At 41.3% G+C, this 24,016-nt stretch overlaps 2 protein-coding genes across 3 annotated transcripts in view; one reads left to right on the forward strand and one right to left on the reverse strand.

The window, feature by feature from the left end:
- LRMDA (leucine rich melanocyte differentiation associated) overlaps window positions 1-24,016 on the forward strand; it is a 1,046,803-nt gene that overhangs the window by 36,664 nt on the left and 986,123 nt on the right. The window lies entirely within an intron of this gene.
- LOC116573769 (eukaryotic translation initiation factor 1-like) lies at window positions 22,187-22,707 on the reverse strand. The gene has a single exon (XM_032314128.1). It carries the CDS (start codon window positions 22,705-22,707, stop codon window positions 22,336-22,338), a length of 372 nt encoding a protein of 123 aa, XP_032170019.1. The 3' UTR covers window positions 22,187-22,335.

The following is a 24,016-nucleotide window of genomic DNA, read 5'->3' on the forward strand; positions in this document are numbered from 1 at the left end:
AGTCCTATTCAGAAATGTCTCTTAAGGGACTATGTTGTTCAGGGACATCAAGAAGAGTCCCATGTTGTCAGTGGGGTCCATAGAACCAGACCTCATGGCAGGTGTGTTGGCAGCTCTTGGTTGGGTATCTGAGAGTGTCTGAAGGTCTAGGAGACTTCTAGGAGACTGTAACTCTTAGGTGTTCTCCCTCTGGCCTGAATTGCTTCCTTCCTGTGTTTCCTGGGGGAAATGACCCTCCTGTGAGCCTTGCGCCCTCTTGGGAATCTCTCCCTAGAGATTAACATGGATTTTGGGTCATCAGTTCAGTCTGTGGGAGCCAAGGCCTTGGGGGAAGGGGTGGACCCCAGAGCCCGGATAAGGCTGTCCCGGTGGAGGAATCAGGGGCCACTCGGGGGTAAGCCAGGTCTCTGCCCTTCTCTGGTTTTCCTAACCAGTGTTAACTTTGAGAGCCTGGGACTGTTTCTGAGAGATAATTGGATCACGGAGTCCTGGTCCTCAGGCAAGTAGTCTTTTTCCTAAAGAAAGGGGGACGTGCTGATCATGGGAGCCCATTGTTTCAGGTAATTCACGGTTTGGTATCTGGGCTCCTTTGAAGGAAAAAGACTCCAAAATATAAACCTTTCTTCTCATAATAGAATCCGCTTGTGTTATTTAAATCCCAGGGTTTTACATTACAATAGTCACCCATCAGGCTGGGAGAGAAATGGAACTTTCTCTGACAATAGGGTATGTGGTGTGCTTGCTGGCTTAAAATTAAACCTAATCAGGAGGTGTCACCGAAGCCTGTGCTGAGTAAATGATGGGGCACGAAATAAAATGATTTATACAACTTTCTTTTCCAATACGCAGTGCTTTTTACTGTTTTTCTCCTTCTAAAGAAGTCGTGGGTGTTGAAAGTGATTTCTGATGATGTTTTTCCTAAGTGGTCCAAGACCACAACATTCTAAGAGCCGCCCTCGCTACCTAATCCGCAATGCCTCCCCTCCCCGCCCCCCACATGGTTGACTCTTTCTTGAACTTTCCCAATTTGCAAACATTAGAAGGCTCCTACAGCTTTGCTGGAGAGCTGTGAATCTGCCCCATTGCAACTGAAGTGGGGGTGCTGAGCCTTTTGGGAGTAACTAGGGATCTGAATGTGAAGTGGGGTCATTCAACTTTTGTTCCTACCTCTTGGGCTTCTGTTTCAAGACTGTTGTGTTAGGGTTAAGTTGGTTTGTTGTGGTGTCGTGTATTAGGATAATTGAAAAAGAAATCACTGCTTGTAAACATGGCGTCCCAAATGGGAGTGTGTATTTGCACATGTGTGGCCCCAAGCTCAGCTAGGGGTGTGGTATCATCAGCTCCTGGTGAGAAGAGGAGGTGGGTTCCACCCGGCTTTCCTCCCCTAAATATGTGCAAACTCAGAGCATTCAAGGCGGGGTTTCACTTCCTCCTCACATTTTTTCCTGTCTCCTTCATCTCAGTTGTTGGTATTGCCATCTTCCGGATAATGCAGGTTCAAGTGGAAGTTCATGCCTCAGTTGCTGTCCCTGCCCGCATCTCTTCTCTCCTCCAAACCCTACTAACCGAGCAGGAATTGTCGATTCCAAGTGGCTCTCCTGTTTGAAATCCAGGCCAGACTCCTAGCCTCTAGGGAAATTTTCTGGTTTAATCCCTCTTTTCCTTAGCTTTGGCCAAACGACCCAAGTCAGTGTGTCTTGTGTTTTCCCAGCTCTTGGTCTTTATTTTTGTTGTCCTCTTGTATTAGTTTGGCAGGACTACTATAACAAAACACCATGGTCTGAGGTGCTTGGCAGAACTTTTCTCGCAGTTCTGGAGGCTGGAATTTCAAGGTCAAGGTGTCAGCAGGGTTGGTTTCTTCTGAGGCCTCGGGTCTTGGCTTGTAGAAGACCTTCATCTCTTTGGGTCTTCACATTGTCTTCCCTCTGTGCATGTCTGTAGCCCAATCTCTTCTTCTAGGGACACCAATCATGGAGGGACAGGGCCTACTCTAATGACCTCATTTTAACTTAATTACCACTTGAAAGACCCCATCTCCAAATTCTGTCCCATTCTAACATACTGGTGATTAGGATTTCAACATCTGGTGTTTGAGGGATGCAATTTAGACCATCATAGGCCTCCCCTAGGACTGCACTTACCCTTGTTAGGCATCTACATGTTCCAGGCTCATAATGTGAATGTCCTGTTTCCATGAAGTTCTCCCAACTCTCTGTATGATTGCCCAGCTGTCTTGTGTTCCTGGGGGCCTCCCACTTAAACCAAGTCCCCATGTGCAGCTGCTGGCATGCATGCTGGATTTCTGCTTCCAACTTTAGGGATATGGGGCCTGTATAACTCCTGGGGACTTGCTGTCCCCATCACGAACGGTCCCTTCTGATGAAGCAATGCCCAGAACATACTATGCATGGCCCCCTATATAATTCATGAGCAGGGACTTGTGTCATCCAGAGTCTGCTGCTCATTTCCAAGAATTAGGGGCTTTGACAGAATTCCCTGTCGAGCAGGCCTCTTTGTCATATCTATGGTAATTACTATTCCTTTTCTAATTGCTTATCCACGATGGCCCCTTTCAGCTGCTGCAGAAGAGACATCCCTGTCCTCTTACCAGAGGCCAGCTGGATCAGTGCCATTACCACTGTGTCCTTGGAGGCACGGCCTACCCCAGGTCTTCCTTTCTCTTTCTCTGTTTTTCCCTATTTTTTGAACCCTGCCCCACTTAAATGGATTTAATGGATTGTCACCCTTCTGATGTTCAGACCATTGCTCTGAAGGGCTAGAGGCCCAGAGAGCAGATCCTTCAGCCTCCGTGTAGCCTGTCCCCCTTCAGGGCTGCCCGCCTTCGCCCTGGGAGAGGGCAGCTCCTTCCCCAGATTACAACCTGCTCTGAGTCAGGTGGAGAAAAATAGTGAAGGGAACATCATATTTAAGAATCTGAATGTGCTGAGTGGGTGCTTTAGAAACCTAACCTCAGGCAAAAGGTCCTTGGTTCAGGCTTGGTGACGGATGTGGCATTGTCTGCTGTTAATAACCAAGAGATGGAAGATCCAGTGAAGCCATATTTTTGCCTGTCAACAGAGAATCTGTAATCCTTTAACTTCTTCAGGTTTAATGTTTGAATTTGCTTGGGTTTGCCTCTAGAGTTGATTCGCTTTGTCCCCTTAGCATCTTTATTGTATTTAATTGACTGAATTAAGGAAGGTTTCTCTTTTAACTTAAGTACTTAGCATTTTGCATTTAAAAGGCTGTTCTTTAATAACTTGGGAAGGAGTTGACTGACTCTGATGAAATCCTGTCCATTATGAAAGGCATTAATGTACCCCTCAGGTTTTATTTAAATGTAGTCCGGCCCCTTGAAAAAAAGTGGAAATGAGTAAAAATGTCCAAGAGACTCTCTTTATTAATGTGGAAGGGATTTCAGTGGAAATTGGTGTATTTTTAAAAAGGTGTGGAGAGACTGTCTCACCTGTGTGAATTTCTGCACAAAAGGAGGGTATCACTATGTAACCAGTCCGGGGGCTCTCTGGCCTCAGTGACAGACATTAGTCTCATTCATATGCTTTCATTCCCCCTTCAATAACCTCAGTAACCCCCCACCCCCTACCACCCCGTATTTGTCCTCTGCATTCCCCTGAGTCTCATACATGGTTTGCTTTTTTTGGACCTTTTCCCTCAGCTGCTTTCTTGGCTTCATTTGTCTCCAGGACCTCTTTCAGGGCAGTGCTGCTTCTGGTTCACTGTAGCTCCCAAAGCTTCTTTCTGCAACAGAGAGCGTTCTTACCTTCATGGAGCTTACATGTTAACAGGGGCAAGAATTAGAGGGTGTGGCTAAATGAATAGATGATGCCATCATGGGGAAAGCTTAGGCTGCTCTGAAAACACCTAAAAGGTACACCCAAGCTTAGGAGGATGGAAGGGTGTCAGGTAAGGCAGCTTGAGGGAGGGGGTCCTCTAGATGTACTTGAAGGATCACCCATTCACTTTACAGGAACATTGTGTGTTAAGGGGGTAGTCCCTGTGCTGATGGCTGGCAGTTAACAATAAATGAAAGAACAGAGTCTTTGTCCTTAGGAAATTTATATTTTAGCTGGAAAAATAGCCATGTAAGATGCTGTTGGGGGCTGAAGAGTATTTCAGGCAGAGGGAAACGATGGACAATGTCTGGATTCCAGAGAGGATGAATATATTCAAGGCACATAAGGAAGGCAGGGGTCAGAGGACCAAATGGTCTGTAAACCCTGTTAAGAAATTGAACTTTAGGGGTGCCTGGGTGGCTCAGTCAGCTCACTGGGTGCTCTGCTCAGTGGGGAGTCTGCTTCTCCCTCCTACTCTACCTCTGTGCACTCCTCTCTTTCATACCCGCACCCCCCCAAAAAGTTGAACTTTATTCTGAGGGTAAGGGGCTGCCACTGAATGGTTTTAGGCAGGAGAGTGGCAAGGTCATGTTTATATTTTATTTTAACATCTTTGTTTTTTTCAGTATTCCAAGATTAATTGTTGCTGTATAATACCCAGTGCTCCATGCAATACATGCCCTCCTTAATACCCACCACCAGGCTCACCCATCACCCTATCTCCCTCCCCTCCAAAACCCTCAGTTTTTCTCAGAGTCCACAGTCTCGTGCTTTGTCTCCTCCTCCGATTTCTCCCAATTCACTTTTCCTTTCCTTCTCCTCATGTCCTCCATGTTATTCTTTATGCTCCACAATTAAGTGAAACCATATGATAATTGACTTTCTCTGCTTGACTTATTTCACTCAGCATAATCTCCTCTAGTACTGTCCATGTTGATACAGAAGTTGGGTATTCATCCTTTCTCATGGCTGTGTAATATTCCATCGTATATATGTACTGTATTTTCTTTATCCATTCATCTGTTGAAGGGCACCTTGGTTCTTTCCACAGTTTGGTGACTGTGGCCATTGCTGCTATGAACATTGGGGTACAGATCACCCTTCTTTTTACTACATCTGTATCTTTGGGGTAAATACCCAGTATTGCAATTGCAGGGTCATAGGGAAGCTCTATTTTCAATTTCTTAAGGAATCTCCACAGTTTTCCAAAGTGGCTGCACCAACTTGCATTCCCACCAACAGTATAAAAGTGTTCCCCTTTCTCCACAGCCTCTCCAACACTTGTTGTTTCCAGTCCTTTTAATTTTGGCCATTGTAACTGGTGTAAGGTGATAGCTCAATGTGGTTTTGACTTCAATTTCCCTGATGGCTCATGATGATGAACATTTTTTGTGTCTTTTAGCCATTTGTATGTCTTCCATGTTTGTATTTTAAATCTTGTCTGTTGTCATGGAGGGTGGGCTGGGCGTGCAGTTTAGGGAATCAGTTACGAGTCCTACAGATCAGGCATGGGGGACCTGCATTGGAGCAGTGGTAGCATGAGGGGTGAGTAGATAACTCTGAGCAATATTTTGGGAGGCAGTTGTACCAGTATTTGTGTTGAGTGGATGTGGAAGGGTGAGGCATGGGAGGAATTATAACTGGCTCTTGGGTTTAATATTGGAATAATTGGATGGATGCTGGTGGCTTTCTAGGAGATGGGGAAGCTGGGGAGGAATAGGATTTTCAGGGTGGAAGAGATGGGGGGTGAATTGACACATTGAGTATGAGATGCCTATGGGAGCACCCAAGTGGAAATGTCCAGGAAGCAGCTGGGTATACAGATCTGGGGTTGAGAACAAAGTCTGGGCTGGAGGCCCATAACGGGGAGATCAACATAATGAGGTATTTAGGACATGAGATTGGATGAATTTGCTTGGAATTAAGAGAGGGAAGTTTAGAGTCATGAAAGATTATAGGACATATTTCAGGACTTAAAGAATGAACTGAGGATGAGCAAAGACAGCAAAAGCCAGCAGATAGGGGGTAGTTTGTCAGAAACTGAGGAAGGAGAATAATTAAAAGAGGCGGGGAATGGTCAGTGGGGTAAAATGCAGGGAGGAAAAGTAGGATGAGGTCTTGGAATAGCCATCGGGTCTGGCATAGGGAAGTAGTGACTGTGGCAGCAATGATTTGACAGAACGGTGGGCTTGTCTGTCCACATGATGTCTCTTTAATACTTCATACTCCCTTAAAACCTGTTCAGTTCAAGGCATGACCATTTCTTGCCTGGACTTTTGTTGTAGCCTCCTGAATGTTACACCAGGATATTCTCTCTTCTGCAGAGAGTGATCTTAGGAAGAGGCAAATCTAAGTCCTTCTTTGCTTAGCATCATTCAGTGGCTTTATGCCATTATGTAAAGACCCATTCCTTCACCTGGAGCCCAAGTCTCCTGACATGCTCTGTCCTCACCATGTGCCATGTCCTCTCTCTGCCCAGCCATAGGTCTTCCTTAAATGGTTTGAGCTGGTCATGTCTCCTTTGGCCATTGGAACTTTATACATGCTGTTTCCTTTGCTTGGAAGTCTTTTACCTCCCCTTTCACTGACTTCATTTCTCTTGGTCTCTCAGATTTTACTTTGAGCTTCACTCTCTCAGGGAAGACTTGCCAGACCTCTGTCACCTGGTCAGCTCTGTCTGTCTGAGTGTTCTCACAGCATCACTTGTCTTGCTCTCACGGCTGTGGCTGCTTAGGTCAAGACCCCTGTTCTTCCCCCTTCCTCTATCTGTGCCCTTTGCTGTGTGGTTCTGTAATTCCTTTCCCAGAGTATATTCCCCTGATCCATTGATGTTGGGTACAGCTCCACGACTTGGTCCGGCCAGGAACATAGGTGGAAATGAGAGTGTGCCCGTTCTGTCAGCCCCTCTAGAGCTCCTGCGGTTGTCCATTCTGAGCCTGGCCTCACAGTGAGCTCGAGTGGACTTCCATCCTCCCTGCAGTCTGCAACCTGGAGTCCAGCCCAGCCAACTTGGAGCTCATTGGCAGATGTGCGAGAATGAGTTGTAGTTTGTTGGACAGAATTATCTCGGTGATGGATGGCTGATAAAATAGAGCAGTCAGAGTTGTGTGTGTGTGTGTGAGATTTCTTTTTCTAAGTAGATACTAAGTTGTGTTGAGGGCGAGTTTTGGGTTTGGTATGGTGCACGTATTTCCCTGCACAGTGTCTGACGCATGGTGGATGTGCAACACATTTGTTAAGTGAGTGAAGTATGTGTTTCAACTCAATTAGGTGTGTCTTTATCTTTCATGATAACCTTAGGAGCTTACTGCTTCTGGCCAACTTGGCGTAGTGCCAAAGGTATCAGGCTACATTTTGCATTTAATTATAATACTTTGCCAACTTGAAACAAAATGGCAGCTTTTAGAAATGTGTGTTCTATAATTTAGAAAGAAATTTTGATAACATACTGGTTTGTGTTAAGAGGCTAAAGTATGAATTGTGTGTTTGGGGGGGAAGTGCTCCTTCTGCAATCTTAAAGTGAAAATGACCATGTTGACCTCGCCTAGTTAAAAATTATTTATCTACGTTGCTACATGTAACATGAATCTCTGGACCCCAGTAACAACGGTACATTTTCATAGATAATTTCTACTTTAAAAACAGATCTAGGCTTTTAATATCTGCTGTTGATTTAAGAGTTAATTTTGGTGGAGTTGGGAAAAAACACCCACCACAGAATTTAATATCTGTCTTATGGGCAGAGGTTGCGGCGGGGTGGGGGGAGCATCTTGTTATAGGGAATGAATGCAGGGCTTGGAGTCGGAGGACAGATACTGCTGTTTACTAGCTCTGTGACCATGAAAAGTGATTTAACCTTCTTGGGCTTTATTTTCTGCACCTATAAAACAAGGTTGATTAATATCTACTTCATAGGATTGTGAGAAATGCTTTGCAAAAATAAAAGGGCTTGTAAGTTGTAGCTAATTGAATGAAATGGAATGAAAAATGAAATAGTAAAGAGTAAAACTATTGGTTTTTAAATGTTAATTTTATAATAAGTCACCTTATTAATATCTCTTTTCTAAAAGTTGTTCAGTTAATTCTGTTGGGTTTTGGCATATAGTTGTATCATGTGGGGAGAAAAAACTTTTCTTTCTTATTAATGCTTCTTTTCCTTCCCTAATTGCATTGGCTAGTACTGAGAGGATTTTTAAAAAGAATGTATTTTTTAAGCAGTGTAGTTTTAGTTCTTTTTAAACTATTGAAGTATGAACAGACCTACAAAAACCTGTACATACTGAGTGCATACAGTGAGTTTGGAGATGAGTGTATGTTCATGAAACAATCACTACAACCTATACCATAAACATAGTACTTCCAAAAGTTTCTTCTTTGTTACTATTGGTACATGTGTGGTTGGGTTGTAAGATTTACCCTCTTGGCAAAATTTTACGTTAAGTGTTCTTTTTTTGTTTTTTTAAAAAAATATTATTTATTTATTTATTTGACAGAGAGAGAGAGAGAGAGAGAGAGATCACAAGTAGGCAGAGAGGCAGGCAGAGGAGGGGTTGGGGAGCCGGCTCCCTGCTGAGCAGAGAGCCCAATGTGGGGCTCGATCCCAGGACCCTGAGATCATTACCCAAGCCGAAGGCAGAGGCTTAACCTACTGTGCCACCCAGGCATCCCACGGTAAGTGTTCTTAAGTATATAGTACAGTATTGTTAACCATAAGCACTTTGCTGTACCTCAGACATGTTAAAATAGCTATTATCAATTAAAAAAGATAAAAAGTGTTGGCCAGGTTGTGGAGAAGAGAGAAACCTGGTGCACTCTTGGTGGGAAGATTGATTGGTGCAGCCACTATGGAAAACACCATGGAGGTTCCTCAAAAGATTAAAAATAGAACTATCATCTGCTCTAATAATTCCACTTACAGATAGCCAAAGAAATTGAAATCAACATCTTGGAGAGATCTTAGTAAGTTATTGCTTTTTAAGTTAATTATTTAAAAAGATTTATTTTATTTATTTATTTGACAGAAATCACAAGTCGGCGAGAGGCAGGCAGAGAGAGAGGAGGAAGCAGGCTCCCCACAGAGCAGAGAGTCCGATGTGGGGCTCGATCCCAGGACCCTGGGATCATGACCTGAGCCGAAGGCTGCGGCTTAATCCACTGAGCCACCCAAGCGCCCCTTAAGTTAATTTTTAAAATGTTTTATTTATTTTAAAGATTTTTACATATTATTTATTTGACAGAGAGATTACAAATAGGCAGAGAGGCAGGCAGGGAGAGAGGAGGAAGCAGGCTTCCTGCTGAGCAGAGAGCCGGATGTGGGACTCCAACCCAGGACCCTGGTATCATGACCTGACCTGAAGGCAGACACTTAACTGACTAAACCACCCAGGTGCCCTCATTGGTTTTTAAAAACAGGAGTAGCTGATGCTGTATTTTAATATTAATGGGTTTTCAGGATCTTTGGAGATGAGCATGTTGTCCTTTCCTCCCTTTTTATTGACTAATAGGACAGACTAGTCTAGATTTCTTAATACTGAGGCACTTATTAATCCCATTGGTTATGACCAAATTGTGTATCTCCAAAATTTATATATTGAAACCTTAAACTCCATGTGACCATATTAGGCATAAGGCCTCTAGAGAGTTAATGAGGGTTAAATGAGGTCATAAGGGTGGGTTAACAATATCAAAGGACTAGGGTCCTTAAGAGAAAGAAACATTAGGGAAAAGTTTGCACGGAGAAAAGTCTACTTGAGAACATTGCAAAAAGGCAGCTGTCTACAAGCCAGGAAGTGTGGCCTTACCAGACACAAACCTTGATAGTACCTTGGTCATGGACTTCCAGTCTCCAGAACTAGGAGAAAATAAATTTGTTTTATAAGACACCCAGTCAGTGGTATCTTGTTATGACAGTCTGAGCAGGCTAATACAGTGTGATCCTTATTTATGAAAATAATTTAGGATATTTTTCTCTGTTCTGAAACAAACAGTTCAAATAGCATTGTAGTTATTTATTTCTTGAAGGAATAGATAAAGTTTACTGTAAAACATTTGGTGCTTATTAATTCTGGTAACTTTATCTATATCTTTTATAATACTTGGTCTATCTAGATATTCATTATTTTCTGGACTTAGTTTTGATAACTTATTTTTAAAAGATTTTATTTTTTCCTTTTATTATTTTTTAGAGAGAGTGCATGGGAGCACTTGGGGGCCGAGGGTGGTGGGAGGGCAAAGGGAGAGAGACAATCCCAAGCTGACTCTGCACTGAGCATGGAGCCTGATGTAGGTGTTGATCTCACAATCCTGAGATCATGATCTGAGCTGCAATCTAGAGTTGGCTGCTTAATCAACTGAGCCACCTAGGTGCCCCAGTTCTGATAGCTTATATTTATTCTAGAGAATGAATACCAGTTTATCCATGATTTCAAGTGTATTAAAATTGAGCAAAATTGGGGCACTGGGGTGGCTCAGTAGGTTAAAGCCTCTGCCTTCAGCTCAGGTCATGATCCCAGGGTCCTGGGATCAAGCCCCAGGTCAGGCTCTCTGCTCAGCGGAGAGCCTGCTTCCCTTCTTTTCTCTCTGCCTACCTCTCTGCCTACTTGTGATCTCTGTCAAATAAATAAATAAAAATCTTAAAAAAAAATAGAGCAAAATTATTGCTTCTGTGTCTTTTAATTTATTTGGCATCTGGATACACATACACACACACACACACGTTCTTTTGTATTTTTTCATTGAGGTATACTTGACATGTCACATTATTCGTTTCTGGACTGTAACATGAAATTTCAATATTTGTATATACTACCTGGTTTCCCGCATCACCGTATAAAGTTACATAATATGCAATAAAACATTACTGACTGTCGTCACCATGTTGTACATTAAATTCTCATGACTTACTTTATGGCTAGAAGTTTTTACTTTACTCCCATTTGCCCACTTCCCAACTCCCTTCCCCTCTGGCAACCTCAATTTGTTCTCTGCATCAATGAGTTTTGTTTTGTTTTTTTAGATTCCAGGTATTAATGAAATAGAGTGTTTGCCTCTTTTTGTCTGATATATTTAATTTAGCAACATATCCTTAGGGTTTACCTGTGTTGTTGGAAATGGTTAGATTTCATTCTTTTTTATGGCTAAGTAGTGTTCCATTGTATATAACTACCAAATCTTTATCCATTCATCCACTAATGGATACTATGGTTGTTTCCATTCTTGGCTATTGTAAATAATGCTGCAAATGAACATAGGGGTGGATATATCTTTTTGATGTAGTGTTGTTTTTGTTTGATTAATACCTAGAGGTGGAATTGTTGGATCATATGGTAGTTGTGTCTTTGGGTTTTTGAGGAATCTCAATACTATTTTCCATAGTGGCTGTCCCAATTTACATTTCCACCTGCAGTGCATGAGGGTTTTTTTTTTTTTCTTTTCACATCCTTGCCAACACTTGTGATTTGTCTTTTTGATAATTAGCCATTCGGACAGGTGTGAGGTGATAACTCATTGTGGTTTGGGTTTGCATTTCCCTGATGATTAGTAATATTAAGGACTACTTGTATATCTGGTGGCCATCTGTATGACTTCTGAAAGACTGTCTATTCAGATACTGTGCCCATTTTTCAAAATTGGATTTTTTGTTTGGTTAAGGAGTTGTAGGAGTTCTTTATATAGTTTAGATATTAATACCCTATTGAATGTATCATTTGAAAATATCTTCTCCCATTTAGTAGGCTGCCACCTTCTTTTGTTGGTTTGCAGTGCTTTTTAGGTCAATGTAGTCCCATTTGGTTAGTTTTGCTTTTGTTGCCATTGCCACTGGAGTTGGATAAAAAAAAAATTGGCAAGAGCAATGTCAGGGAGCTTACCACCTATGTTTTCCTCCAGGAGTTTTATGTTCTTACATGCAGGTCTTTAATCAATTTTGAATTCAGTTAATTTTTGTTTATGGTAAAAGATAGTGGTTGAATTTCATGGTGTTGTGGGTGGCTGCCCAGTTTCCCCAGCACCATTTTTGAAGAGACTGCTCTTTTCTCATGGTCTGTTCTTGGCTTCTTTGTCATACATTTTTTGACAATACATTCATGGGTTTATTTCTGCTCTATTTGGTTCCATTGATCAATGTGTCTGTATTTATGCCATTGCCATACTTTTGGGATTATCGTAGTTTCGTAGTATGGTTAGAAACCATGGGGTATAATGCTGTGTTTTTTTTTTTTTTTCCTCAATTGTTTTTGCTATTTGGAGTCTTTTGTGGTTCCATATAAATTTTAGAATTATTTGTTGTGTTGTGTAAAAAATACCATTGAAATTCTGGTAGGGATAGCTTTGATTCTATGATGAATTTGGGTAGTATGGCTATTGTAAAAGTATAAGTCCAGTCCATGAACATGGACTATCTTTCCACATCCATCAATGCCATGTTGGGCATAGTCTTCCACATTCTTGGTTAAGTGTATTCCTAGGGTTGTTTTTTTGTTTCTTTTTAGATGCAATTGTAAGTGGGATTGTTAATTTCTGATAGTTGGTATACAAAAATCTGTTTTATACACTGATTTTGCATCCAACTTTACAAAATTGACTTATTCTAACATTTTTGTGGACTTTTAAGAGTTTTCTATATTTGGATAAAATGCCCACAAATAGTGACTTTTTAACTTTTTTTTTTTTTTTTTAAATAATTGGGATGCCTTTTATTTCTTGGCTGATTTCTCTGGCTAGGATTTCTAATACCGTGTTGAATAAAAGCAGCGGGAATGAGCTTCCTTATCTGATTCCTGATCTTAGGGGAAAAGCTTTCAGCCTTTAACCATTGAATATTATGTTAACTGTGGACTTGTCATATATGGTCTGTATTATGTTGAGGTACATTTCCTCTGTGCCAGCTTTGAGTTTTTATCATAAATGGATCCTGAATTTTGTCAAATGCTTTTCTGCATCTATTGGAATGGTCATGATTTTTTTTTCCCTTCTGCTAATATGGTATATCACATTGATTTGCCAATCAACAATCTTTGCATACCTCAGAATAAATCCCACTTGATCATGGTACATGATCTTTTCACTGTATTGTTGAATTCAGTTTGCAAATACTTTGTTGAAGATTTTTCAATTTGTGCTTGTTCATCAGGAATATTGGCCTGTAATTTTCTTTTTCTGTCATATCCTTGTCTGGTTTTGGTATCCAGGTAATGCTGGCTTCATAAAACGAATCTGAAAGCATTCCATCTGCCTCAGTCTTTTTGGAAGAGTTTGAGAAGGGTAGGTATTAAATCTTGGAATGTTTGGTAGCATTCACCAGAGAAGCTGTTTGGTTCTGGACTTTGTTTTTTGGGGGGAGGTTTTGGATTACTGATTCAGTCTTTCTTGCTAATAATCAGTCTATTGATTTTCTATTTCTTCTTGATATGGTCTTGGAACATTGTATGTTTCTACAAATTTATCCATTTCTTCTAGGTTGTCACATTTGTTGGTATATTATTCATATTCATTGCTTATTATTGTTAATATTTCTTTGGTAACAGTTGTATCATTCTCTTTTATTCTGATTTTATTTATTTAAACCCTCTCTTTTTTTTTAGTGAGTCTAGGCAAAGGTGTATCAATTTGTTTATCTTTCCAAAGAACCAGCTCTTAGTTCTGATTTATTTTGTTTTTTAGTTTTAGTCTTTTCTTTTTTCTCTCCAATAACTTTGGGCTTGCTTTGTTCTTCTTTTTCTAGTTCCTTTAGGTATAAAGTAGATGTTTGAGATTTTGCTTGTTTAATGAGATATGTATGTATTGTGAACTTCCCTCTTAGAACTGCTTTTGCTGCATGCCACAGATTTTGGTATGTGATATTTTCATTTGTGTGAAGGTACTTTTCATTGCTCCTTTGATTTCTTCGACTCATTGGTTATTCGGCAGTATTTTGTTTAATCTCCACATACTGTGGTTTTCTTTCCTCAGGTTTTTTGTTTCGTTCGTTCGTTCGTTCCTTCCTTTCTTTCTCTCACTCTTTTACATGTGATTTCCAGTTTCATACCATTGCAGTTTGAAAAGCTACTTGATGAGATTTCAACTGTATTGAGATTTGTTTTGTTGTTTAACATATGTCCTATTCTTTGCACACTTGAGAAGAATGTGTATTCTTTTGGATGGAATGTTCTGTATATATCTATTAAATCCATCTGATCTAATGTGTTGATGTTTCTTTACTGATTGAATGATTTATCTTTTATGTAAGTGTGATATTACTTCCTATTGTATTGCTGTTGATTTTACCCTTTAGATGTGTTAATATTTGCTTTATATATTTAGGTGCTCCTATGTTGGGATGCATAAATACTTAAAATGGTATGTACTCTTACTGGATTGACAGCTTAATCATTATGCAGTGTCTATCTTTGTGTTTTATTTGTTTTAAATTCCATTTTATCTGGTATAAGTATAGGTACTCCAGCTTTCTTTTAGTTTCCATTTGCAATAAACATCTTTTGTTCATTGCTTCATTTTCATTCTATGTGTATCCTTATATCTGAGGTAAGTCTTTTGTAGACAGCATATAGATGGGTTTTATATTAATTTTTGTAATCCATTCAGCCATTCTTTATCTTTTCATGGGAGAATTTAATCCATTTACATTTAAAATAATTATAGATAGGTACGTGTATTTTTTAAAAGATTTTATTTATTTATTGAACAGAGAGAGAGATCACAAGTAGGCAGAGCAGCAGGCAGGGAGAGAGGGTGAAGCAGGCTCCCTGCCAAGCAGAGAGGCTGACACAGGGCTCAATCCCAGGACCTTGAGGTCATGACCTGAGCCAAAGGCAGAGACTTAACCTACTGAGCCACCCAGGTGCCCGTGATAGGTATATGTATATTGCCCTTTAGTAAATTGTTGTCTGGCTCTTATGTATTCTTCTCTGTTCCTTTCTTTTCCTGTTCTCGTCCCCTATGGTTTGAGGCCTTTCTATAATGTCCTGTTTAGAATCATTCTCATCTTTTATGTATCTACCATAGGTTTTTGCCTGTGAGGCTTGCATATAGTGGGCTCTATCTATCCATCTCTAAAGTCAAGAACAACTTAAAATTGAATGCATTCCGAAACTCTGCATTTGACTCTTCCTCCCCCTGCACCATGTTTGTTTGGATGTCATTTTACCCCTTTTTATTTTGTGTATCCTTTGTTAGTCTTTTAATCAAACTGAAATTTTTCTTTTAATTTTTTACTAGTTTGTCTTTTAAACTTGATGCTAGCTTTTATTGTCTACTATTTTGACTATATCGTTGCCTTGCCCAGTGAAATGTTTACTTTCATATGTTTTATTAGTAATTAGTGTCCTTGATTTTCAGCTTAGAGAAGCCTCTTTAACATTTCTTATAAGGCCAGTGAGTGATGATAAATTTATATTTATTTATTTTTTAAAATTTTATCTGACAGAGAGCACAATCAGGGGGAGATGCAGGCAGAGGGGGAGATGCAGGCTCCTCACTGAGCAGGGAGCTTGATGCAGGACTAGATCCCAGGAACCTGGGATCATGACCTGGGCTGAAGGCAGATGTTCAGCCAACTGAGCCACACAGGAGCCTGTGAATTTATTTTTTGCGTAGCTCAAAGACTTTTTATCTCTCTAATTTTGAACGGTAATCTTGCTGGGTACAGTGTTCTTGGTTGGAAGTCTTTCCGTTCAGCCACTCCCTTCTGGCTTGTAAAGTTTCTTTTGAAAAACATGATTGTCTTTTGTGGGTTCCCTCATACAGAACAAGTTGTTTTCTTTAGCTGCTTTTAAGGTACAGAACAAGTTGTTTTCTTTAGCTGCTTTTAAGGTTTTCTTTACCTTTTGACATCTTAATGGGTCTTGGTGTGGATCTCTTGGGGTTCATCTTATTTGGTACTTTGTGGGCTTCCTGGTCTGAATGTCTATTTCTTTCCTCAGGTTAGGGAAATTTTTGGCCTATTATTTCTTGTAATAAGTTTTTTTTACCCCTATTTCTGTCTACCTTCTTTCCCTATTATGCAAATATTGTCCCTTGATTTTGTCCCATAGGTCTTTTAAGATATTTTCACTTATTTTTAATTTTTTTATTTTTATTTGATTCAAGGGTAGAATTTAACGATTCATCAGTTGCATATGACACTGAGCGCTCATTACATCAAGTGCCCTCCTTAATGATCATTACCCAGTTACCCTAACCTCCCACCTATGAATGAACTAATTCTTAGTTCATTTCCTGTAGTTAAGTGTCTCTTATGGTTTGCCTCCCTCTCTCTATTCATCTTCTTTATCCTTCCCTTTTTAAAATTCTTTTTTCCTTTTGCTACTCTCTTTGGGTGAGTTCTACTACCCTTTCTTCCAGGTCACTGATTCTTTCTTCTTTCTCACCTAGTCTGTTGTTGAATGCCTCTAGTGTATTTTTCAGTTCAATTGTTGTGTCATTTAGCACTAGGACTTTTGTTTGATACTTAGTTTCTCTTGTTCATGTCTCTCTGTTCATTCTTCTCCTGAGATAGGTAAGCATCTTGAGGACCATTGTTTTAAACTCTTTATCAGGTAAATACTCTTCATCAGTAATTAACCTTTAATTAATTACCTCTACCCCCCCAACATGGGTTCTGTTTTATTCTTTTATTTATTTATTTATTTATTTTTTAAAAAGATTTTATTTATTTATTTGACAGAGAGAAATCACAAGTAGATGGAGAGGCAGGCAGAGAGAGAGAGAGGGAAGCAGGCTCCCCGCTGAGCAGAGAGCCCAATGTGGGACTCGATCCCAGGACCCTGAGATCATGACCTGAGCTGAAGGCAGCGGCTTAACCCACTGAGCCACCCAGGCGCCCTGTCTTATTCTTTTGAATATTGTCCTTTATTTCCTCATTGCACTGGACTCTCCATGTTTGTGTCTTGGTACTAGGTGAAAAAGTACTAGGTGAAACAGCTATCTCTCTCAGTCTTGAAAGAGTGGTCTTAGGGCTGGAGTTGTGTATCAGTCTCCTGTCTGTATAGTGCTTTGGGGGAGGTAACCTGCCAAGAACTCGTTCTGATCGCTTAGTCCTGTGGGGCATAGAATTCTAAGCCCCCCTGGCCACCACAACTAGCCATCCAAGGGGTGTGCCTTGTGTAGACCGCATGTGCCCACGGAGTTTAAGGAGGTAGTAATGGGGCACATTGGGTCGGAGCACTCACCTGCCTCATTCGCATTTTTTTTTTTTTAAGGATTTTCTTTATTTGACACAGAGAGCAAGAGATCAAGAGGGAGAGAACACAAGCAGGGGGGGTGGCAGGCAGAGGCAGAGGGAGAAACAAACTCCCTGCTGAGCAAGGATCCTGATCATGACATGACCAGAAGGCAGATGCTTAACCAAGAGAGCCACCTAGACACCCCTCATATGTATGTGTTGACTATATACTTTCTATTTTCTTCCCCTTAATTATTGGTTTGGTAGCTTATTACATTAACAGTCTTGTATTTATTAGTGCCACTGTTTTCCTGTTACTACTCTCTATATACCTGCCAATATTTCTGCTTATTTTGTTCTTTGTATTTGGGCTGCACACATAAGCACTTTACCCTCTTTGGAACTGTACTGCTTAAAGGTAGGATTTTTTTCTGAGCACTTTATAAATTTTGTCCTATAGATTCTAATACACAATGTCTTATATTTTTATTTTCTAGATATTTTGGGATCTTGATGTTTCTCTTGTCATAAAAATTTAAGGTTTTAAAATTTTTGTGAAATGTGGTCAGGGATTATGATCACATGGTCTGTACTGTTTCTTGGAATTGTAGGTCCTTTTTATGACCTAGCATATGATCAAGTTTAGTAAATAGGCACTTCAAAAAGTTCTATCTCTGTTTTTAAGTTGCAGAATTAGAAATCGATTGATGGAATTTTTTTTTTTTTTTTTTTTTTTTTTTTTAGATTTTATTTATTTGACAGAGAAAGAGAGATCACGAGTTGTCAGAGAGGCAGAGAGAGAGGAGGAAGCAGGCTCCCTGCTGAGCAGAGAACCCGATGCAGGGCTTGATCCCAGGACCCTGAGATCATGTCCTGAGCCAAAGGCAGAGGCTTTAACCCACTGAGCCACCCATGCACCCCGGTTGATTGGATTTCTTTATGAATTGATATAGGCTTCTTGTATTCCTTATTTTTGACCCATGTGACTTGTCGTGGCCTGAAACTTAGAGCTGCATTTATTCATGATCCCGCTAAGAACTCCAGAGGATAACGAGAAGATGTAGATTCTTCCTTGAATTTATTGAGGAGACAATTTGACTCCAAAAAAAAAAAAAAAACACTGGTAAGTAAGCGTTGAAAGACTGGAGAGAGCATTTTGAGCTGGGCTAAGGAAGAAAAGCTTTATGCAGGGGTTGGATCTCGAGGTGGGAAGTAGGAGGTGGAGAGTCTGTAATGATGCATTTTGGGCGTGGCACAGCACGAACAGAGCTGGGCTCAGGATGAACCTGCCATGTGAGGAGAAGGCGCATACCCTCCTCCCAAGGTCTTGGTCTCCTGACTTGCTACAGCAGTTGAATCAGGCAGTGAGTCACATGGGACTAGCGATCTCTGTTCAACTGACTTACAGACAGGCATCTTTGCTGGGGCCATCCCACCATGTTATAAGTCTACCTTGCAACAACGGAGGACAAGACATGGCAGCGGGCTCTTCAGGGTGCCCTTCTGGCATGCTCTCAGCTTTGCGTCTTCACTGGAGAGCTGGAATTGGCACATGCCTCAGTCTGATTGCATTAGCTTAGTATTTGAACATTAATCAGGGATATGTAGACATTTCAACTGAAGAATTACAGTGTCTGATATGTACTTGCAATCTGGAGTTGTTTTGTCAGATGACCCCAGTAAATTACCAAATATTGAGCACTGATGATAAATCAAATGATGTATGGTCTGTAGGAAGTGAAAGTATTTAAATAATTAAGCAGTTCTTTCTAGAGCCTCTTTATATGATGATTTTCTAGACTCCAAATCAGTTTTCTTCACCCAGCCTCCCTATAATATATAGTTATTTCAAATCAGCTTTACTTACTGAGCTTTTTCTAGTAATGGAGCTTTGTCAGCAAAAACCGTGCATACCAGCAAATGGTGAATGATGGGCTTGTGTCAGAAAGGAGCTTGAGAAGTGCTTTCTGTTGTTAGATGGATGGGTCTGGAGCAGGAGCTTGAAGCTCTCCAAGTGTAATAGTTTAAGAGAAAAGGTATGTCTGAAGTCGGGGTGAGTGCTCCATCACTCAGAAGCTGGTCTTTCACACACCCAAGCCAAATACCGCACGTGCTATTGAAATCGTGCTTTCCTGTTGGGATGTGTGGGAGACGTGTGAACTTAATTCAGTGTAATCTTGGCTGTGGTTTCTTCTTCTCAGCCCTCACTCTCTGTTTACTTACAGCTGGTCAGGGCAGAATGGCAGGAAGTGCACTGGCTGCTGAAATGATAACAGGTAGGTTTTGTGTAGCTCTGACCCCAGAGCTCCGTAAGCCAGGGCTGTCCCATGTGAGCGCTCTGAACGCCCGAGTGCTAAGTGTCTGTGAGTGGTCTGAACTCTGCTGACTGGGGCAGGCTCTTGGAAAAGCAGACTTGGTTAGCTTGGCAGTCATCGCTCAGTGTAGAAACTGAGGACAGAGCATCGTGAGTGGATGGACGGACTTGGGGCGTGGGGCACTTGGAGGCTTGGAGGCACTTGGGCTATTTTTGAAGTTCTGGTTTGAACTGCAGGTTTGTGCTGAGAGCTTGGTTCCAACTAATATCTCTGTTGGCAGAAAATGATGGATCAGTTGGTTGCACTTGTCTGTCTAATGCTGCACTGGACCTTTGGTGTTCCAAAGGGCCGTTGGGGCAGAAATCAGACTTTTGCTCTAAAATCAGTGATCTGAATTTGGGAGGCGGGGATTGCTAACCTGTGGATGCTCTGCCTTTATTTTATTGCTGTCTTGTGTCTTTCGGTGGAGGTTCTTCGAGGCTATTCAACAAAGCCTATGCTGTCAGCTAAAAGGCTTTTAGGACTTCATAATCATGGCACAATATCTTTTCCTTTTTCTTTCTTGTGGGTTTTTTTTTTTTTTGTTTGTTTTTTTAGGAACTCTTTCCTTTCCCCACCTTTTTGAAATCGTTAGCCTTCATGTGAACTGAAAGGGACTTCAAAACATTGGAAGAAAATAGTCTGAAATCTCGGAGTGTACTTGGCTCCTGGTAGGTATGAAGACTTGATAAAGAGGCGTCTTGTGCACTGACAGGTGTTTGTGTGCCTGTGTGGAGAAGGCTTTTGATGACAAAGCCACTTAGTTTTCTATAGCTTATCCTTCCCTTTGTGCGGAGGAGTTAGGAAAACTCTAATAAAGTAACTAAATAATGGGGATAAAAAGTTAGCATTGGTGTCATCTTCATTTCTCCTCTCTTGCCCGTTGATTTTTTTTTTTTTTTTTGAGACTCACTTGTCAGGCACTGAGTAAGCAAGTGGCAGGCGTGAGATGGCCAGTGTCTTGCCATTGTCTCCATGGTTCTAGTATATGCTTCTATTTAAAGGTCCAGAGTCAGCAGCAATGCCCTTCAGGAAGCAGCAGAACTGTGGGCTGGGGGGTCTACTGGAAAGTGGGGCACCCACTGGAGATGATGAACTGCCATCTGCCTTGTTACCTGGGGGCATGGTAATTTATTCCATTGAAAGACCCGGAACCCCCTTAACTCATGATGTACATTTTTCTTTACCCTCTTAGAAACCAGCAGAAATTAGCAGACTATGACTACGGTCCTATATTTTCTCAGTTCTCACATGAATCCTTACATGACTCTCTGAGGTCTTGTGCACCTTTCCCAGAAAGATAAATTACACGAGTTAGAGCCAAAGGGACAAGTCATGCTTACTTGTTTAATGTGGAAGAACCTGCTTATTGATCTGCCTCAAACATGGGGTAAATGGTTAGGACATCTTAATTCGCAGCAGTCACCCATCGTGGTAGAACTTTCTATGCCAGTCCCTTTGAACTTTTAGGAAAAACAAACAAGGAATTTCATTAGTAGAGGACTGAAATCAAATGATTGTTACTGAATATTGTTCTAAGTGGAAACTAAAGACATAGCAGAGAGACCCTTACATCTGTGAGTTGATGCCCAGAAACCTCCATCCATTGTTTAATATGAACAAAATTTGGCCAAGCCCAGAAAATGGATTCAGCTCCAGTTTTGGTAATGATCTCCCACAAGTTCTTGCAGGTGTATATGGAAGCTGTTCCTTTGAATTTCAGGTTGGTTACTGGTGTCATCACTCAGACTTGCAGGGGAGAGGATGCTGGGCTGTGGGTGCCGCCCACCCTTGGGAATGATTGACTGGTAGGGTTGTGCAAAGCCAGAGTTAGATGGGTAACTGAGCTCATTGGTTGTGGCCTTCTCACTTTTCAGAGGAGGAACGTAAGTCAGTCTGTACTGCTTGGTTCTTCTCACCAAGCCTATTACCACCAAGAAGCATTAGTTTGATGGGGATTTGTGTTTTGTGTCTGCAGGGGCCTCAGTGCTAGAACTATTCCATTGGAAATTGTCTTTGAGGGGAAAACAAGGGTATTGGACTAAAGAGAAATGCTATAAGCTTATCTGATAACATAATACTATGTAGATGAGCCTAATAGATTAGAGTACGGGCAACCTTTCTTAGATTTTACTGTGTACCAGGTACTGGTGTTAAATTCTTTTTTTTCCCCTGAAAACAAGTTTTATTTAAATAAGCGTTTAAATACATTACATAACATTAAAACTAAAGGAAAAAAATAAGCCAGAAACCAGTGAGTTACTTCAAATGGCATTGGGCAGCTGTCGCTAGTAAGTCACAAGCTCTGCAGCTAGCTACATGACTGACACATCAGTCTGAAGTTTGTTCTCTTGTCAAAAGTTTAACTCAGAAGGTTGGCCTCGCATTCTGGTGTTTGGACATTGATTAGCTAGGACACATTAGGTCAAAAAGACCTTGGTGGCAAGGGAGATGTCCTGTCACGGCTCACTAGAGGGAAGGTAGCCGCTCTAAGTTCTGCCCACCTGGACAGGTTGGAGACACCAGGGATTGATCTTTGACTACCACTGACTCCCTGTAGCAGCACAGCTGCGGTCGCTGTCTGACCCCGTCTTGTCCTCTCAGCTTTGCCATGGGCTGTTCAGGTGGTGGCATTCTCTTAGGGCAGGGAACTCTGAAGAGGGAGAGCTGAGGATCTTCTGGCCAGACATAGCTTTCTGTGATCTTGGGGCCCTGGGCTGGACCGAAACCTCACGTTCCTGCTTGGTTTCAGGCCAGACACTGCCAGGCGCCTGCTGCTTGACCTCTGTTTAAATGAGGGACTTCAAGACTAGACAGCATGGCTCTTTTCCATTTATTGCATGAAGGAATTACACTAGTCCAAATTAAAAGCGGACCCCAAATGGTTACATTATACAAGCTGTGAGATTTTTTAAACTTGTGAAAAGGGACAGAAGGGAAATTGTACTCATTGCAAGGAAATCCTCACTTAAGCTTCAGTGAAGCCTAAAGCACTTAAAGCCCATGAAACTCCGTTCAGCTGGTCATCTTGAGCCAGTCCAGTCTCTACCAGGAACTGGCATGTGTTCTTGTGCTGGTCACCCTGTAGCTGAATTACTTCTCCATATTCTAGAAGCTCAATTACAGCACCATGGCAGGCAAATTTCTTCTTAAACATCTTCAATAGTTTCTTTTTATCGTAATCATCAGTGATCCCTTGGACAGTGGTAAGGGTCTTCCTGCTGTTTCTCTCTTGAATTGTTATATGGGTGTAATCCTCAGTGCCAGTAGGAAGCAGATGGTCACCCTTACTTGCATCAGCAAAGGGGTCGAAAGATTGGAGTTTCTGGCTAGCAGACATATGATATATTTCTTTTCCTCCGTGGAAATGGCCTGCGGAAGTCGGTGGTGGGAGAAGGTGGGGGGGCTGGAGTGGGGGGAGGATGGAGTGTTGGAAAGCGAGGGGGGCTCAAGTAGGAGGCTGCTGAGTCCTTGGCGGTAGCTCACTGACTGGGGCCGCTAAGTTTTTTTTTTTTTTTTTTTTAATTTGTTTATTTATTTTTTTGGGCTAATTTCTTAATATATGTTCTTAAACTTTTATGGCAACCTAATGGGATATTAATAGAAGTAGTAGTGGTAAATAATAGTGATGATAGGAATTACTGTCTGCATTATGTGGGTTGTCTTGAGTCTCATAAGAATCCCATGAGCAACATTTTCTTTCCCATTTTCTAGCTGAGGAAACTGGCTCAGAGAGGCTATATTGGTTTGCCCGAAGAGGGAGAGTATGCATCAGTCATCTGATGCGTGTCATCAACCATGCTCTGACCACATTTTCTGATCGCATGCAGTTAGCTAAACAGAAGCATTGTCTAATGGGCACTTAATAAATGTTAACAAGTATGTAATGATTGAGAAGTGTTTTGGCCAAGAAGATGCATGCTTGTGTATGCATCTGTATGATACACACATCTAGTCAATTTCTGATTTTCTACTTTGGGGATGACCCTCTGTGAATTCCAGAATGTCCTCTTTTTTACTCAATGCCTTCTCCTGCCCAGCTCTTAGGGTCAAGGAATAGAAACTCATGTAGATGTAATTCTAAGCATAATTTCTTTAGGAAGAGGAAAATAATCCCAAAGTTGTAGAATGTTATGATTGAAAGAACATATGGATACCTGTAAGTGAACCATTTTGATTTAGAGAAAAGGAGCCTCAGGGCCTCCAGGGAAGTGTTAATTGGCCCAAGTCCTCTGATCATTTGGTGCCAGAGTTGGTAGTAGATGTTGAGATGCCTGCCTCTTTTTTTTTTTTTCTTAAGATTTTATTTATTTATTTGACAGAGAAAGACAGTGAGAGATGGAACACAAGCAGGGGGAGTGGGAGAGGGAGGAGCAGGCTTCCCACAGAGCAGGGAGCCCAGTGTGGGACTTGATCCCAGGACCCTGGGATCATGACCTGAGCTGAAGGCAGAGGCTTAAGGACTGAGCCACCCAGGCACCCCAGGGACGCCTGTCTCTTGATTCAGTGTTCTCCTCTCTCTATAACCCTGCCATTGGATGGCATAAACTCTGAAGCTACAAAAACAAAAGAAAACAAAACTCAAGTGGAAAAAGTAATTGTGATGTGACTATCTGTTTGGAAATATGGGTGTCGCTAAGTGTCTTCTG

Source organism: Mustela erminea, chromosome 14 (assembly GCF_009829155.1).
Source record: "Mustela erminea isolate mMusErm1 chromosome 14, mMusErm1.Pri, whole genome shotgun sequence".
NCBI lineage: Eukaryota > Metazoa > Chordata > Mammalia > Carnivora > Mustelidae > Mustela > Mustela erminea.